Genomic DNA, 17,021 nt, shown 5'->3' on the forward strand with positions numbered 1-17,021 from the left:
TTGGAAAAGACCTCTAAGGTCGAGTCCAACCCAGAGGTGAAATCCCACCTCATCTGGTCAAGCATGAGGGAATTCCAGTACCTGAAGGGAGCCTACAGGAAAGATGGAGAGTGACTTTTTGTAAGAGCCCGTAGTGACAGGACAAGGGGGACTGGCTTCAAACTGACAGAGAACAGGTTTAGATGAAATATTGGGAAGGAATTGTTCCCTGTCAGGGTGGGGAGGCCCTGGCACAGGTTGCCCAGAGAAGCTGTGGCTGCCCCTGGATCCTTGGAAGTGTCCAAGGCCAGGTTGGACGGGGCTTGGAGCAACCTGGGCTAGTGCAAGATGTCCCTGCCCATGGGGTTGGAATGAATTGGGCTTCAAGGTCCCAACCTCTGCAAACCAAACCGTTCTGTGATTACATGATTCTATGACTGCCATTATCAAGCCTTTAGAGATGAGCTAAAGATCAAATTAACTTGCAGAATTGCAATTAAAATATTCACTAATGTGAAAACTCCCATTGCTGCCACATGGTGTGAATCCAGGGCATGCTGAAACGAGCTTTGATGAAGTTCTACTTGCTTAAGTCTGGCTTAAGGCATTACAGAGTTTGCCTTGCTGTAGCCACAAGCATTAGATTAGAGCCTGATACCTGAACAAAACATCCTGCTTGGGTACTCTCTGTGATCCACCTGGAAATCTCAACAGAGTCACACTCAACAATTTGGAGGGATGTGAAAGAATTCTCCCTCTCATCCTCCTTTTTGTGAGAGGGGGCTGTTTGACTTGTCTCCTCTTGCCAGTGTGACCTCAAATCCTGTGCAGGGCCAGGAGGTGGACTCGATGAGCCTTGTGGATTGCTTCCAGCTCAGGATATTCTATGATTCCCTGATCCTGGGATGGTTATCCCAGCAGCTGTGGGATCCAGCACAGCTTCAAAGTGGAGCTTAGAGGCCTAGGGGAGGGAGGGGAATGACTTTCCACAGACGGTGTCAGAGAACAGTGTCACCACCAAAACAAAACACTTGAGCATTAAAAAAAAAACAACCATGTTTATGCATCTTAGAAAAAAAGTTGCTTGTGTTCTTGCTGGCTTTCAGATGTGTTTGCCATCAACAACAGAACGGGCGTGATCTCCATTAAGAAGGCTCTGGATTATGAAAGTGTGACGAGTTACGAGCTCCGGGTCCAGGCAGATTCCTTGCAAGTGGTGAGATCCAACCTGCGGGTCCCTTCCAAGAGTAAGTGGGAAAATCCATCCTTTTAAATCTCTTTTTCGCACAGATGGGTGTTGTTATTTGGTGAGGGTGAGGCGGTGACCTGGTTGTGCTCCCGGAGGTGTGAGGGTGATGATGGATCTCTAAGCCTGACTTCCTGCTCAGTTTTGAGGTAAATCCTCACAAACCATCTCCGTGTAGGTCTCAGTGACAGAGTCAAAAGTCATGTTGATGTATAAACAGAGAGCTGATGGCACAAATTGTACATTTTCAGTGTCATTAGGGGGTTATGTGATGCAATGGCACAGTGACTTTTTCACAAACACGTTGCATGGCCCAAACTGGGCTGGTGACACCTCACCAGGGGTTGGGACACTACCAAGAGGATGGGGAACAGACCCACAGCAGGGGGAGCAGGGAGAAAAAACTCCTTCCTCTCCCCTGAGGGTCTGTGTGGAGTGTATTGGAACCCTGGCTGAGAGCAAAGTGCTGGGACAAAGACCAGAAGGTTCTTTGCAGCATCTGCATGCAGGAAGTTGATTCCCAACAGGTTTACTTTGGCTCTGTCTCATGGTGTGGGTTTTCTTTTTCCCTTGAGTGGCTTTCTTTTTTGAAGAAAAATATTTTGAAACATCTTTTGATTGTCTTTATAATCCTCCCTGTAAGGAAAATGTCCAGGAAGTCTGGCTTTCAAACACTTGGCTCGCTTTGCCAGTCCTGTACCACTTCCTATTTAACTCACAGTTGGGCCAGAGCTTAAAAAAAGCCCCAAACCTTGTAACAAAAGTATTTTGGTAGATGTTTCCACACAGACTGTTCTTGTCCAATTTTTTTTGTATTTTTTGGTTTCCATGTGTCAGTTTTTTTCCTGTTAAGGAGCATCATGGATGTGTTTTGGAGCTGAGGAGTCCCTTGAAGCCTGGCTTTGGGTACCTGCTGCTGTGTGTGCATAATTCATTCAGAAAAGGGAATCACACTGATATTTTGAATCTAGGAACTACAGATGGAGTTCAGATTTACTTCAGACTTCAGTTTTAGGAGAATAACCATTATTTAGTTAGTTGTCAATCCAGGGAGATACCATAACCAAAATGTCAACCTCAGACTGTTCCTAAACATCAGTGAGATCTGGGCACTTACAACGTGGGTGCATAATTAAACCTTCTCATCATTTTTGGAAATCCTTAGCAATATAAGGAGCAATTCAAATCCAAGTGCATCTTTGAAAGCATTGCTGGCTGGCTGATGCTGTAGGGATGGTGCTGCCACGGCCTTGGATTTGATCTCTGCTCCCAAGGAGGGCTGCATGGCCAGCCCAGGGCACGAGAACTCCCATCAGTCTTTCATCTGCCTGTCACCTTCTTGCCAGAGATAATTCATCCTGCCTGTGTCCAGGCACAGAGAGCTCTGGGAAAACTGGAACTCAGAGCACAGTGGGATCTCTGTTTCTCCTTTGCTGCAGGGAGGAGTGAGCTGTGTCAGCTCTGTCTGCTTTGGCTGCTCACTCTGGGCAATCTGGCAGGGTGACAAAGTGCCACCCTGTCATGACAGAGAATAGGTTTAGATGGGATATTAGGAAGGAACCCTGTGGGGGTGGGGAGGCCCTGTCCCAGGTTGCCCAGAGAAGCTGTGGCTGCCCCTGGATCCCTGCAAGTGTCCAAGGCCAGGTTGGACGGGGCTTGGAGCAACCTGGGACAGTGGAAGGTGTCCCTGCCCATGGCAGGGGATGGAACAAGTTGAGCTTTAAGATCCCTTCCAACCCAAACTATTCTGGGATTCTGTGATCTCGTATTAGTTGAAGGGGCTTAGGTATTGGGGCACATGCCATAAAACTTGGGAATAGTTTGAGGGAAAGCCTGAGACATTGTCCAGGGCTGGCAGTTACAATATGTTCATCCCAGTTTCCAGTGTTACTCATGTAAGCAGCAGGAGATTTTGGGAAATGGAGCACATGTCATCCTGGCTGATGTTCCAGGTGCCATGTACAGAGGGAGAGCAGGAGGGCTCTGGGACAGCTGTCTCAGCTTTCTGTGCCTGGCAGAGCTCCACTGAAGGGCATATGCTGGAAAATGCAGCCAGGCCGTGCACAGGGAGGACATGAGGCTTCTGGGCATCTTCCAGCCTTCTCCAAAGCTTTCTCTGACATGGATCAAGAAATGAGGGAGTCAGCAGGTTCTTCTCTCCTTTGAGGGAAACAGTGGCCTTTCTATCCCTCTTCCAACTCCCAGCCTGCACTAGAGCAGTTCTCCCAACAGAGCAGCACTTCCCAAAAGGTGGTGGCTGAATTATTTTATCCAGGGATGCTCGATAAGGATTGGAGTTGGAATTCAGTCCAATGTGTTTGGCTACCCAGGTGTTTACAGCCTGTGCTGGGCTTGGAATATGCCCTGTACTGCGTGGAGAGCCAAAGAATTTGGTAGATGTATATATTTTAAATATTTTACAAGTATCTGGCCAGCTAAATCACTTATGTCTTTGTAATGGAGACCCCTTGACCTCTGGGTTTGATTCCTACATTTCCACAATGTCTTCCTTTCCATTTTCTCATCACCTTGTTCGTTTTTGATGAGTTTTAATCAGGTTAAATTCTACTTCAGAGTTTCAGGGCACTGAATTGATGAGCTCCAGTGGGAGGAGATGAAGAATTAATGCGCCACTGAGGACTTTGGTGCTACTGAAATGATGTATCCACTCTGGAGATGGGTGACTGTGAATGCCCTGCTCTGGGATTCTGTGACATGGAATTAATACACCACTGAGACTCCCAGTGGCAATGAGGTGCTGCCACTTTGGGTGCTGGATACCACTAAATCGGTGGAATTTGCTCTGGAATTTCTGAGCAGGGCATTGGTGACCTACTCTGGAGCTGCAGTGATTTTTGGGCCCCTCACTTTGTGCAAGACCCGGAGGGGCTGGAGCGTGTGCAGGGAAGGGAACGGAGCTGGGGAAGGGGCTGGAGCAGCAGGAGCGGCTGAGGGAGCTGGGGGGGCTCAGCCTGGAGAAAAGGAGGCTCAGGGGGGACCTTCTGGCTCTGCAAGTCCCTGACAGGAGGGGGGAGCCGGGGGGGGTCGGGCTCTGCTGCCAGGGAACAAGGGACAGGAGGAGAGGGAACGGCCTCCAGCTGTGCCAGGGGAGGCTCAGGTTGGCCATAAGGAGGAATTTGTTGCTGGAAAGGGTGGTGAGGCCTTGTCAGGGGCTGCCCAGGGAGGTTTGGAGTGCCCATCCCTGGAGGTGTCCCAGGAAGGCCTGGCCGTGGCACTCAGTGCTCTGGGCTGGGGGACAAGGTGGGCATCGGGCACAGGGGGGACTCGGTGACCTTGGAGGGCTTTTCCAACCTCAGGGATTCTGGGATTCTCGAAATAACAAAGCTCTGACAAACTGCTCAGCCACCACACAGGGCTCAGAAGCTGGGTACCAACTGTTTTAACTGATGGTATTAGAGAAGATAATTATATAGAAGCAGGAGTTTGAGTTTTCATCCATGCAAGGGAAAAGTGGACAAATAATGCATTAAGTGTAACTAAGCCTGTCATTCAGTGACAGTGCCACTGATAGTGTAGCAATCATTGAATAAATATATGAGGAGAAAAAGTAAATGATGTCCTTTGCAGTATGAGAACATCAAATGGGTAACTTAAGGTGGGTTTTTAATATATGATGCTAAATCATGCAAAGTCACACTCTCCCTTTCAATGGAATCAAACTCACTAAATGAGTTACTTTAAGTGAAACTTTATCACATGGAATTGCTGTGCATTTTTACTTCATTTGAATGGAAGGAGAGTTAGGTTTCCTGATGATGGTGAGTTAAAAAGCTTGGAATTCTGGCTTGAGGAATCAGCAACCTGGTGATGCTGAACCGTGAAAGACCTTCAGTGTTAATGGGGTTTGGGCCATGCTCTGAGACACATGGTGGGAGTTCTTGGGGCTGTGCAGGGCCAGGAGTTGGACATGATGGCCCTCATGGCAGAGAGGGAAGGGGCAGGAGGAAGCAGAAGGATTTATGGGGAAGCAGAAGTGTTTATGGGGAAACAGAGGGAGCAGCAAAGACAAAGTGCTGCCTAAACACAGTGAGGAAGAGCAGTGGAGCTGTAGAGACAAACAGGGGCAAAGACAGGGTTTAACAGCAAATTAAACATGGTCCCAGTATAAGAATAAAAACATTAGTGGGCATGTCCAGAGAACCTGTGGCTTCCCCATCCCTGGAAGTGTCCAAGGGTGGGACTTGGAGCAACCTGGTCTAGTGGAAGATGTCTCTGCCCATGGCAGGGAGTGGGACTGGATGATCTTCAAGGTCCCTTCCAAACCCAGCCTGGTCCCTGTGCCAGGCAGATGAGAAATATACTGTGGTGGGAAACACCAAGGCTTTTGATCCCAAAGGGAAGGGTGTATTTACAAAGAATGGGAACGTGTGCAGGGAAGGGAACAGAGCTGGGGAAGGGGCTGGAGCAGCAGGAGCCGCTGAGGGAGCTGGGGGGGCTCAGCCTGGAGAAAAGGAGGCTCAGGGGGGACCTTCTGGCTCTGCAAGTCCCTGACAGGAGGGGGGAGCCGGGGGGGGGTCGGGCTCTGCTCCCAGGGAAGAAGGGACAGGAGGAGAGGGAACGGCCTCCAGCTGTGCCAGGGGAGGCTCAGGTTGGACAGGAGGAGGAATTTGTTGCTGGAAAGGGTGGTCAGGCCTTGTCAGGGGCTGCCCAGGGAGGTTTGGAGTGCCCATCCCTGGAGGTGTCCCAGGAAGGCCTGGCCGTGGCACTCAGTGCTCTGGGCTGGGGGACAAGGTGGGCATCGGGCACAGGGGGGACTCGGTGACCTTGGAGGGCTTTTCCAACCTCAGGGATTCTGGGATCCTCTGATAGGATCTTGTCAGAGATGGTTTTTAGTTTGGTGTCAAAAGATTTTTAAGCAAAAATAGACCCTTCAGCTGATTATTTCCATGTTTGATCCAGTCAGGTAGAACTGTCTTTCACCTTTGGCTGTCCCCCAGGTGTGTTCCCAGCTCTGATCTGGGCTTTGCTCTGGGTTTTGGGGGGGTAAGGGAACAGTTCTGTCTCTCCTGTGTTGTTTTTGCTTTCTAAACACAAAGTAAACCTTTGGGAATAAAGTGAAAATGGGAGAAAACCAGTTTTACAACCAAAATCCTACAGCTGCTCCACAGTGATTGGGAACAATTGTCCTACAAAGTTAAATATGAACATGGGTTCTGTGTCCCCAGTGTAATAGCAAAGTAACAATAAGTAGCCTCACATTTTTAGTTTCAAACATGTTGCAAAAGTCGGTGCTGATGGCGTTTTACAAGTTGGCTGCTCTGGCAGTCCCCAAATCCAGGACAGATGGACACAATACGCTGCAGAGCCTGCAGAGCTGTGGCTGATTCCTCACAGCTCTGGGGCAGTTTGGGACAAACCTCAAATTTCTTTAGGTGTATTTAGTGCATTTTAGAGAGACCACATCAAATGTGAGCTCTCATTCAGTTAATTATTTGGTAGAAAATGAAGTTTTCTATGGATTTCAATCAGAGCTTGGATCGGTGCTGTTCCAGATATGTCGCTGTTTGTGTCTTGTCACAGCTTCTTTTTGCACCATTCTTGATCAGTGATAGCACATGAGGAGCTTCCTCGGGCTTTATGGGCTGATTTAGATCAAAATGCCACTGAACAGATATTCAGTGCTGATTCCTATTTGGTTGTGCCAAATTCAGGAAGGCGAGATGGAGCAGCTGCAGCTCAGTGCAGTTCACCTGCCAAAGCCCAGAGTCTGCTCCAGCCCTTGTAAGGCAGGAGTAAAGTGCTACTAAACCCTGACAAATTACAAATCTCACTCCCACTGCGATTAAAATGCACTTTTAAAGGGAGGAATCTGCTGTTGCCTCCAGCAGAAGAGCCACTGCCTTTTGAGCTGCGGGGATTGATGTTAAATGATCTTTGCATGAAGAGCAGCTGGATCAGTGGCTGGTTTGGTGTGTTCCAGAAGACAAGGGCAGTGCTATTGGGGGAAACCTTGTGTAAAACTAATCAGGGGACACTCAAAGCATCATTGATGCTGTCCCAGTGTCCAAAAAGCATTGCTTTAGTTCAGCTTCATTTCTGCAGCCTGGTGAGAAACGAATGGATCCAGCAGGTAGATAAGCAGTGATGCTGGGAAAGGGTTTTCAACAAGAGTGTTTGGGAAAAACTTCTGGAAATGAAATGCTATGCACACTCTGGGAGGAACTTCTGGAAATGAAGTGCTACTACACACTAGTTGTGACCAGCTCCCTGGGGTTTCTGTGGGTTTTGGTTTTTATATTAGTCATTCGTGGTTTAGTAGTTTAAGTTGTTTCAGAGGTTCCTCAGCTTTTCACTCTCCTTGAGCAAATCCCAGAAGCTCAAAGATCCAAAGGTCTTCTGGTCTTGGGAGTGGTTATTTAGCTGGTTCTTATAAACCCAAGTTGACTTAGAGGCAGCTACAGTTCTGTACTCTCTGTGCACAGTAGCTCCTCTCCAGGGGGCTGGAAAAGAGGGAAACGGGACACAGGGACCTTGCAGGAGACTGAAGTGGCACAAAATCAATTTTCTTTGCTCTTTTTGGCCCCCTTGACAGCCTGTGCTGCTTCATCCAGGCAGAAATGCTGTTTCTTTTTTCACCTGGCCAGCTGTTTAGGTAACTCAGTCATAGCAATAAGAAATATTCTTTAACTGTGTGAGGTCTCCCAAGAAGTCATATAGAGAGTAGATCCTGGTTTCAACTCCTGGAATCCATTAAAAAAATAAAGAAGAGTGTAACTGTAGCTGATCTCCAGGTCTGGAATACCAAAGATGGAAGGTTTTACATGTAGGAGGATATAAAATTTCTCCTATGGAAGGTGAGTGTAACTATTGACACTCTTTGAGGATCCCTGTCCTTACAGTGGACGCAAAGAGGATTGGAGCCACACACAAACAATGTTTAGAAGCAGCAGGAACAAATTAGGAATATGAAGGAAAAAGCAGTCCAATGGCAGAGCCTAAGCCAGCCTCTGTAAGAATGTGCTCCAGCTGGGTGGCCTTCTCCATGGGGCAGGATGCTGGAGGGGCAGGGCTGGTGGATTTTAGGAGCACCAGAGCCCCATGATCAGGGATATCTGCTGAACCAAGCAGGAAAATCCCCATGGGGAAGGGTCTGGCACGACCTTCCACGCCTGGCACAGCTGCTGCTGAGGGATCTTGGTGAGAATGAGGGTCAGGCAACCTCTGTAGCTGGCTGGGAGCTGTGTCCTGCGGCCAGCTGGAGCTTGGAATTGGATGCAAAGGCCAGCACAGGGAGGAGTTCACAGATGCCACGTTCAACTCCATCTGCCAGAAGGGAGGACATGTAAGCTGTGTGTAAAACTCAGGCAGAAGCTGAAATGCAGGGAGGTGTTTGGTGCTGATGGTGCTGACGGGGCTCTGTGGATGTGCAGGATATTTCATTTGGTTTGTGCTTAATGTGGTAACTTCCATTTCTCATTTTCAAAGCATTCACCCCTCACTAAACAAATCAGTGTTTTGGCAGCTCAGAGAACCACCAGCAAATGAAACAAATGGATTGTTGAGCAAATTGTGACACAAACTTTGCAGGAGGCTGAGCCACCTCACCCAAGCGGGCTTGACATGGCAGTGATAGTGAGCACCAGGAAAAAAGGTGTTTAAATTTGCATTACACAGAGCTGGGGTAGGTGAGCAAAGGGCTGATCCTGCCAGCACTGATAGAATTAGATCTCCCTTCCAACAGCAAACTGGTGCCAGCCATTAATGTAGCTGGTTATTCCCTCAGCAGGGCAACATCACTTCCGTGCATTGCCCGAAATCCTCCTCCCATTGTTGCCTCTTTCCCTAAAGAGTGGAGCTACAGTGGAAGAGTCTGCCTGGGAATCTCATCTTTCTGCTGTAACTTGGTGTTGCAGCCAGAAACGATAAGGATCTGGTTTAACAGGATTTTTCTTTTCTTTCCTTTCTCTTTTTTCCTTCTGTTTGTATTAATGCACTGGATCACAGAATCCTAGGATGGGTCAGGCTGGAAGGGACCACAGTGGGCATCTGGTGCCACCTCTCTGCTCCAGCAGGGCCAGCCCAGAGCACAGGGCACAGGAGTGTGTCCAGACAGCTCTGGAATAGCCCCAGGGAGGACACTCCACCCCCTCTCTGCTCTCTCTTCAGGGCTGGGGCACTGCCCAGCCAACAAGTTCTTCCTCCTGTCCAGCTGCAACTTCCTGGCCATCAGTTCCTGCCCGTTCCTCCTGGGCCATTGCTGGGCCCCCCCGAGCAGAGCCTGCTCCATCCTCTGCCCCCTCCCTGCAGCCCCTCCAGACATGGCTGAGGGCCCCTCTCAGGCTCTGCTCTGGAGGCTGAACAGCCCCAGCTCCCTCAGCCTTTGCTGCTCCCAGAGCTGCTCCATCCCTTGGGCATCTCCGCAGCCTGCGCTGGCCCTGCTCCAGGAGCTCCCTGGCCCTGCTGTGCTGAGGAGCCCGAGCTGGGCCCAGCCCTGCAGATGTGCCTGCCCAGGGCTGGCCAGAGGGGCAGGATCCCCTCCCTGCCCTGCTGCCCCCCAGGATCCCACTGCCCTCCCTGTCCCCAGGACACACGGCTGGGCAGGGACAGATCGATGGCATTATAAATGTTGCGAGTTTTTTCAGATTTCACTTATTTATGTGGAGTCCTCATTTGTTTCCCATCAGTTGGACCATCAGATAGGCAGAATATGACTTTGGCCATTTGAGAAATAGTCTGGATTTAAATTTTTCTTCCCCTAAAGATACAGCTCCTAAACCTTGGTAAAGGAGCCCTGTTGTGTAACTAACTCAGCCCAGCGTGGCACCTGTGCAACATTTAAATTACCCTGGCACTGCAACGAGCTGGGAAAACCAACTCTGCAATGAGGCAATTTATCACTTGCAAATGTGGTTTTAATGAACTGGATATCATCATTTCCAGCAATCTTTCTGGATTATACAATGCTGAAAGAGAGAAACAGATGTTGGTGGAGATTACTGCACGGTGGATTCTGTCTGGCACTGGCTCTGTAGTTTTTGCTGGATGTTTTTCCCTTGCAGAAGGATGGAGATGTTTATTGTTCAGTGGGGTGGATCAGGAACTGTTTAATAAAAGCAAATAAACAGTGGTGGTTTGTGTTGAACCTCTCAGGGGGGGTAATACCTGTGGAGTTCCTCTGGGCCAGACCAGGTCTGGGAAGGAGGACAGGCTTAGAGATGCATTCAATTAACACAATAAATTAATTGGGTGCTGAGGCTGCTTAGCCAGGGCTGCTGACCATTTATGAGTTTAGAGACACCAGAACTGAATCACCTGTTAAGTAGCTGCAGGAGAGTTGGTAATAATTAAAATCTATAAAGCAAGCTGCTGTTTGCAGCAGACCTACTGGTGCTGATCCTTCATTACCTCTTTGTAACATTTAGGAGTATTTAATGGGACCAAAATCTGTGTAACTAAGGTATGACATCGTTACTTGTGCTTTTCTAGTTATTTAAAAAATTAGCTACAGGTCTTTGCTTGTCTTTTACCCAAAGTGCTTGCTTTGTAAGGAAATCCATGGCACCTTTTTGCTCATGGGCAAATTCAGGTAGCCCTGATGGTGAAGTGCAGGGGTCCAGATAATGGGAATTATTCTCATAAAGGTACAAATTTCAGCTCCAAGTTAAACCAAGATCCATTCACCAAAAAATGGCAAATGGAGACATAATAATTAACAAAAAGGAGGTGTCCCAGGAAGGCCTGGCCATGGCACTCAGTGCTCTGGGCTGGGGGACAAGGTGGGCGTCGGGCACAGGGGGACTTGGAGGTCTTTTCCAACCTTAATGATTCTTGGATTATGCAGTTTTAGGATATCTAAGGTACTTATATTTAAACTATTTTCCGTACGCTGCCTTTTGTCTCTTCGAGCTGCAAATGGAATGCCAGCAGGTATCAAAATTAGGACAAAATGTTCTATTTACCCTTCTCCTTCCCTCTTTTAGGTAACACAGCCAAGGTGTTTATCGAGGTGAAGGATGAAAATGACCACGTGCCTGTGTTCACCAAAAAAATGTACATTGGAGGGGTGTCTGAAGATGCCAAAATGTTTTCTTCTGTGCTTAAAGTTAAGGTAAGACTGAAGTTTTTTAACTGACATTCGTTGGCGGTGGGAAAATATTTACTCACTGGTTTGATTTTTCACAGGAGATTTTGAAATATGTGTCTTCTAAAGCTGCTGGAGCTTCTCAGGCACTGGCACCAATTTTTGCTGTATTTCTTCTTAGAAACAAGAATAATAAGCACAGAATGGGCCATTTTTCTGCTGAAATCAGTGTCTGAGTATGAATGAGGGTGTGCTGGTTTCCATTGGTGTGGGTATGATTGACATGCCTTGTCCTGCTGTTTCCAGCAATTACTGACACAAGCATGATTTTGAGTTAAAAACCAGGGTTTTTTTCTACTGAATTTTAGGTGCTTATTTCCCATGAGGGTTTGTAGCTTTCATTTTATATCTGTTAATATTTAGATGATGATTTTTTGATGGTCAACACCAGTTTTTACCTTAGTTTTTTCTGACTACTTGGCAGCAGCATGTTTAGGTTTTAAAAGGGAAAGAGCAGTTTCTGTTTCAGGTCAGCACTGGGACATAATTTTGAGGAAAATTAACTGGAAGGTTTTTAAAAATAGAAAAAAATTCAAGAAAATATAATACATAGAATCTAATTAGAACCAGACATAAAAATAGCCAAGTGTAAAAGCAATAAGTCTTCAATAAAATGCTTTTTTTTTTCAATAAAACTGCTTTTGTGACACAATCTTTTGTGCTTGAGGCAGCTTGAGCTGCCAAGGCAGCTTCTTTCCTCTGGCTTTATTCTGTTCCCTCAGCAGATCTCCTGCATCTCTGTTCACTTTAAACATTAGTGGAATAGCTTTGAAGTTGCTGATTCCAGCTTATGCATGAAAGGGCACAGAAATATGACCTGCTCAGCTTTCTGTTGACCTCATGATGTGTTTTAGAGTGCCAGGAATGAAATAGAGAAGATCAGAGGTTATTAAAGAGTTGTCCATCGTATTTTTCTTGGCAATCCTTCCCAAAATAAGCCCAGAAACGACGGAGAAGTGGGAAACTGTTTAGCTTCTACTTCACCGACTTCATCAAATGTGAACACTCAGTTCAGGCTTCATAAACAAAGCCAAAAAAAAAAAAGGGTCACGTAGCAACACCTGTGGTTTTTTTAAAGGTTTATTTCTTTGGGGTTAAAGAAGCTGTGAAGTGACAGCACCACTGTGTGTTGGGAAGGACACACTCGGAAAAAGATCTGCGGGATTTCCTTGGACCAAATTTCTTTCCCTCCGTCTTCTGCGTTGAAATTTTAATCTCCACCAGGTTTCTCTGCCGTGCGAAATGGGTGGTGACACGTGACTGGGTGTGTGCCTGGTGCATGGGATCATTCAGGTTGGAAAAGCCCTCTGAGATCATCAAGTCCAACCATTCCCTCGACGCTGCCAAGGCCACCACTAACCCATGTCCCCAAGGGGCTCTTAAATCCCTTCAGGGGTGGTGACACCACCCCCTGGGCAGCCTGTTCCTTTCTGTGAAGGCATTTGTCCCAATATCCCATCTAAACCTCCCCTGGCACAGCTGGAGGCTGTTCCCATTCCTCCTGTCCCTTGTCCCTGGAAGCAGAGCCTGACACCCCCCCCTCCTCCTGTCAGGGAGAACAAGAAGGTCTCCCCTTCTCCAATGAAAAGGGAATTCTAGGTGCACAAATCAGCACTGGCAGTGTTGCTGTTGGGGTGGTCTGAGACCATAACTGAGCAGAGTTTTGCAGGTGGGGGTAATATTTTTGTTAAACTTTGGTTTTTCCCTCCGGACTTTTCGCTGGTCGTTGCTTCCAGCTGCAAACCTTCAGCTGAAGGTTTAACATAGTCAAAAACTACAAAAATTCTGGCAAACCCGTGAATTTCAGGACTGAAGAATCATAGAATCACTAGGGTTGTAAAAGGCCTTTTTAAGGTCCACAAGTCCAAGCATCAACCAGCACCACCACCGTGTTCCCCAGTAACTCATGTCCCCAGGGGCCACATCCCCGTGGCTTTTGAACACCTCCAGGGTGTTTTGAACACCATGTCCCTGGGCAGCCACTTCCAAGGCTTTACAACCCTGTCTGTGAAGAAACCTTTCCTAATATCCACCCTAAACCTCCCCTGGTGCAACTTGAGGCCGTTTCCTCAGAGGAGAGGAAACCCTCCTGCCAGGGGGTTGTGGGGAGCCCATAACAGGACCTGCACGATGGCACTGCAAGAGATCAAGAATTCTGAAGGGCACAGTTATTTAGGTAAAGGAGTGTTTTGTGTCTGAAAGTAAATGAAACACGAGCCACGGATGCCAGATGACATTTGGAGTCGATCGTACGAAACGTGGCCAGGCTGTGAAATCCTTCCTGCTTTTCCAAGAGCCATCCCTGACTTCTTAGGCACAGATAGTCGTGTGTGTCAGTCAGAGGGATAAGAAAGGGGTGGAAAAGAGCAGCTATACAGGTGGGGGAAATTTGAGGGTGAAGAGGGGAATCTGCTTGTCCCCTTCAGAAACATTTGACTCAGAAAAAGGCCATCAGGGGACAAGATCGTCAAAGGAGGACCAAAAAAAGTGACAGTTTTATTTCTCGAAGCTATTCCTGACAGAATTCTCCCTGACTTTGCTGGCAGGCAAAATGGATCGAGGCAGAAGCCAGAAATTGTTATAAGTGGATGGCATCAAACTGTGTGTTTAGTTAAAGTAAAATTAGAAACAATTAAGAAGTGCTCTTGTTGCAGAGAATCAGGCTGTAATTTATTGTTCTAGCACTGAGCATTCTCGGCACTCAGTGCCACTTAGCTTGTTTTCTGGCCTGTAGAAAAGAAAAGTAATTACTGTTAGTTAAGTACAATCCCCATTCCATTTTATTTTAAGAATAATTAATCAAATGAATGTCTTTTCTTGAACAGCTCAGGTGAGTAAAATTAAAAGAGTAGTTTTCCAGGTTGAAATTTAGAAGAACATTAATAAAGTACAGGTAGAGCTTGCACTGTAGAAATTATTCAGATTTTGATGCTACTGGGGAAGTCAGATTCTTAGTAGGAGTTTCAAATGCACTTGCTGTCATCTTCTGCGTTGATGAATTCACATCATCTGAGTAATTTTGAAAAGAAACTGATATTCTCCTCCTATTCTCATTATTCCTGTCACTGACAACAGCTTTGATGATCCTCAAATATGGGGTATTAGGATCAGAGAACCCCAGAATGGTTTGGGTTGGAAGGGACCTTAAAGCTCATCTTGTTCCACTCCTCCCACTATCCCAGGTTGGACAGGGCTTGGTGGAACTGGATTGAGTTGCTTTGTCTTCCTATGGTAGCTGAAAGTTTTGTAAAACACAACTTTTATAGCAAAATTTACAAGAGAATCCCATTTCATCAGACTTTCAGAGAAAAAGCACGTTCATGAATTATATTTTTACGTTCCAAGCACAAATATGTATTTAATTTATCCCAGTGGGTGCAGTAAGTATTCCCCAACAAGGGCCTTCCAGCTGGATGGCAGAGGTTGCTGCTTTGGAAGCCCTACTTGTGGAAACACCAGTTAGCAAGAAGTGCCTTTTTCCAGAGTGGCGGGAGGAGATGATGGTTGAAAATAAGGGTCAGACTCATTGGCAGACCCTGGTCACTGATGGTTTGTTTTGAAAGCAAAGGAGGGGTTGAAGTACCTGAGGTTAAAACTCATCATCTGGGTATCTGTATCTGCCTCAGCCTCTGGCTTGTGAAGAGCAGGGTCTGGAGTTTCCAGTGAAGCCAGATTGTTTCTATTCCCACTTATCCATTTTTTTCGTGCCAGAAAACCGAGACTCACCTTGAAATCTTTCCTTTCCCCCAGAGCTGTTTGTGGCCTCAGCAGGGCAGGGTGAGCGACCACCACACAACTCTTGATGCTCAGATACCTCCGGTTTCACCTTCCTGAAGTTCCCAGCATGTTCCCAAGCATCTCCAGGAGGGAGAACCATGGGAAAAGAGCAGTGGGTTAATTGCAGTCCCTGGAATGGCTGGTGTTTGGATATGGGCTCAGTTAGATGTGATTTACAGGGTGTGTCTGCTTTATTTGCCAGGCTGTCATTCAATTATGAAGCATAATCCCAGTGGCAGGCACTTGGCAGCAGTTTAAGCTGATGTAATTCTTCCTTTTTTTGTCAAATAGGATAAAATAAATAAGATGAATAGGAAAAGATGAACTGAGAGAAGTTAGTGAGGAAGGACTGAATTGTAGGTGGTTACCAGGGTAACCACTAAGGAGACTTAAAAATAATTTTATGTTCTGGCAGAAATTAATTGTTTCTTTAATTTAGAGAGTATGTGAAGTACATCAGAGAATCAGAGTGGTGTGGGTTGGGAGGGACATTAAAGACCATTTCATTCCACCCCCTGCCATGGGCAGGGACACCTTCCACCATCCCAGGTTGCTCCAAGCCCCGTCCAACCTGGCCTTGGACACTTCCAGGGATCCAGGGGCAGCCACAGCTTCTCTGGGCAACCTGTGCCAGGGCCTCCCCATCCTCACAGGGAACAATTTCTTCCCAGTATCTCATCTAACCCTGCCCTCTGGCAGTGGGAAGCCATTCCCCCTTGTCCTGTCCCTCCATCCCTTGTCCCCAGTCCATCTCCAGCTCTTCTGGAGCCCCTTTAGGCCCTGGAAGGGGCTCTCAGGTCTCCCTGGAGCCTTCTCTTCTCCAGGTGAACCACCCCAGCTCTCCCAGCCTTTCAAATGACCCAATGCAAAACTACAGCTTTCAAATAGAACCCCCCCCATCCCTGAAAGAAACCACAATTAGCTCTTCTTTAATGGGACATAATAATTAAAGGGCATAATTAATGAGTTTAGTCATTAATTTTTAGTATAGTAGTTCATGTGAGTAGGTTTTGGGTAAATCCATCACAAATACAGCACTGAACATTCAGATGTTTGGGTTCAGTTGTTTCAGTCGTGCTCCGTGGCTTGAACAAAATTTCAGCACTGGGAGTAAGAAACAATCAGACAACCAACCAAGAAAAGAAGTGGGGAGAGGAGGAAACAAATTGAATTTAGAGACCAATACAATATTGGATAAACACTTCTCTCATCATCAAAACAGCCCCACGTGTGACCAAGGCCAATACTATGAAGCCCTATGAGGTCAGTGGGTTTGCTGCCAGCAGCATCCACTCTCTTAAATATTTTAATTTGAATATAAAAGCCTTTTAGAATAGGCTAATGTGTTGTCTTGCCCTAGATTCTTAGTAAGATTGCTCTAAGGAGATAAAAAGGAAGCTTGAGCTCAGCAGAATGCCACAAATCATTATCCAAAAAGTCATTTCCAATTAGAATTCATTTGGGTAGTGATAAACCATATGAATTATTCTATATGGGGATGATTGGATTAAGAGCAGTGTCCTCTGAAAGCTGAGAAGTACTAATGCTCCAAGAAAAAAAAAAAGAAAAGGGATATATTAATGCAAATGACACTTTTTAACCAGGGATCCAGGCCGTGCTTCCTAAAGTCCCCTTCTCTGCAATTCCCTTTTCTTTCTCAAAATTTTCAGCTCATGCAAGAACCCATTCCCATGATTAAAGGCCTTTTCGTGCTTTTCTCCATGAATATGTGATTTAAAAACAGATGTAACGCTCATAGCTACTAATTTATGAATTTTCTGCATTAGGATTTGCTTTGCATTTCATTATATTAGAATTATTTTGCTCTGCCACTGGGATTTTCGTGGAACTCCTGTTTTCCCCCCTCAGAAATCCAACCAGGCTTCCTTTAGCCACATACACAGTATTTTCAATCTG

General features: G+C 46.7%; 1 protein-coding gene across 3 annotated transcripts in view; it reads left to right on the forward strand.

The window, feature by feature from the left end:
* Positions 1-17,021, forward strand: part of PCDH15 (protocadherin related 15) — a 692,202-nt gene that overhangs the window by 625,161 nt on the left and 50,020 nt on the right. For all 3 annotated transcript variants that reach the window (XM_039384770.1, XM_039384768.1, XM_039384769.1), the window contains 2 exons: positions 1,086-1,226; positions 11,167-11,294. In XM_039384770.1, coding sequence (XP_039240704.1) covers positions 1,086-1,226; positions 11,167-11,294 — 269 coding nt within the window. The remainder of the gene's footprint in view (positions 1-1,085; positions 1,227-11,166; positions 11,295-17,021) is intronic.

This window comes from Pipra filicauda, unplaced genomic scaffold, assembly GCF_003945595.2.
Source record: "Pipra filicauda isolate LSUMZ 115617 unplaced genomic scaffold, ASM394559v2 scaffold371_size1224239_pilon, whole genome shotgun sequence".
Classification (NCBI taxonomy): domain Eukaryota; kingdom Metazoa; phylum Chordata; class Aves; order Passeriformes; family Pipridae; genus Pipra; species Pipra filicauda.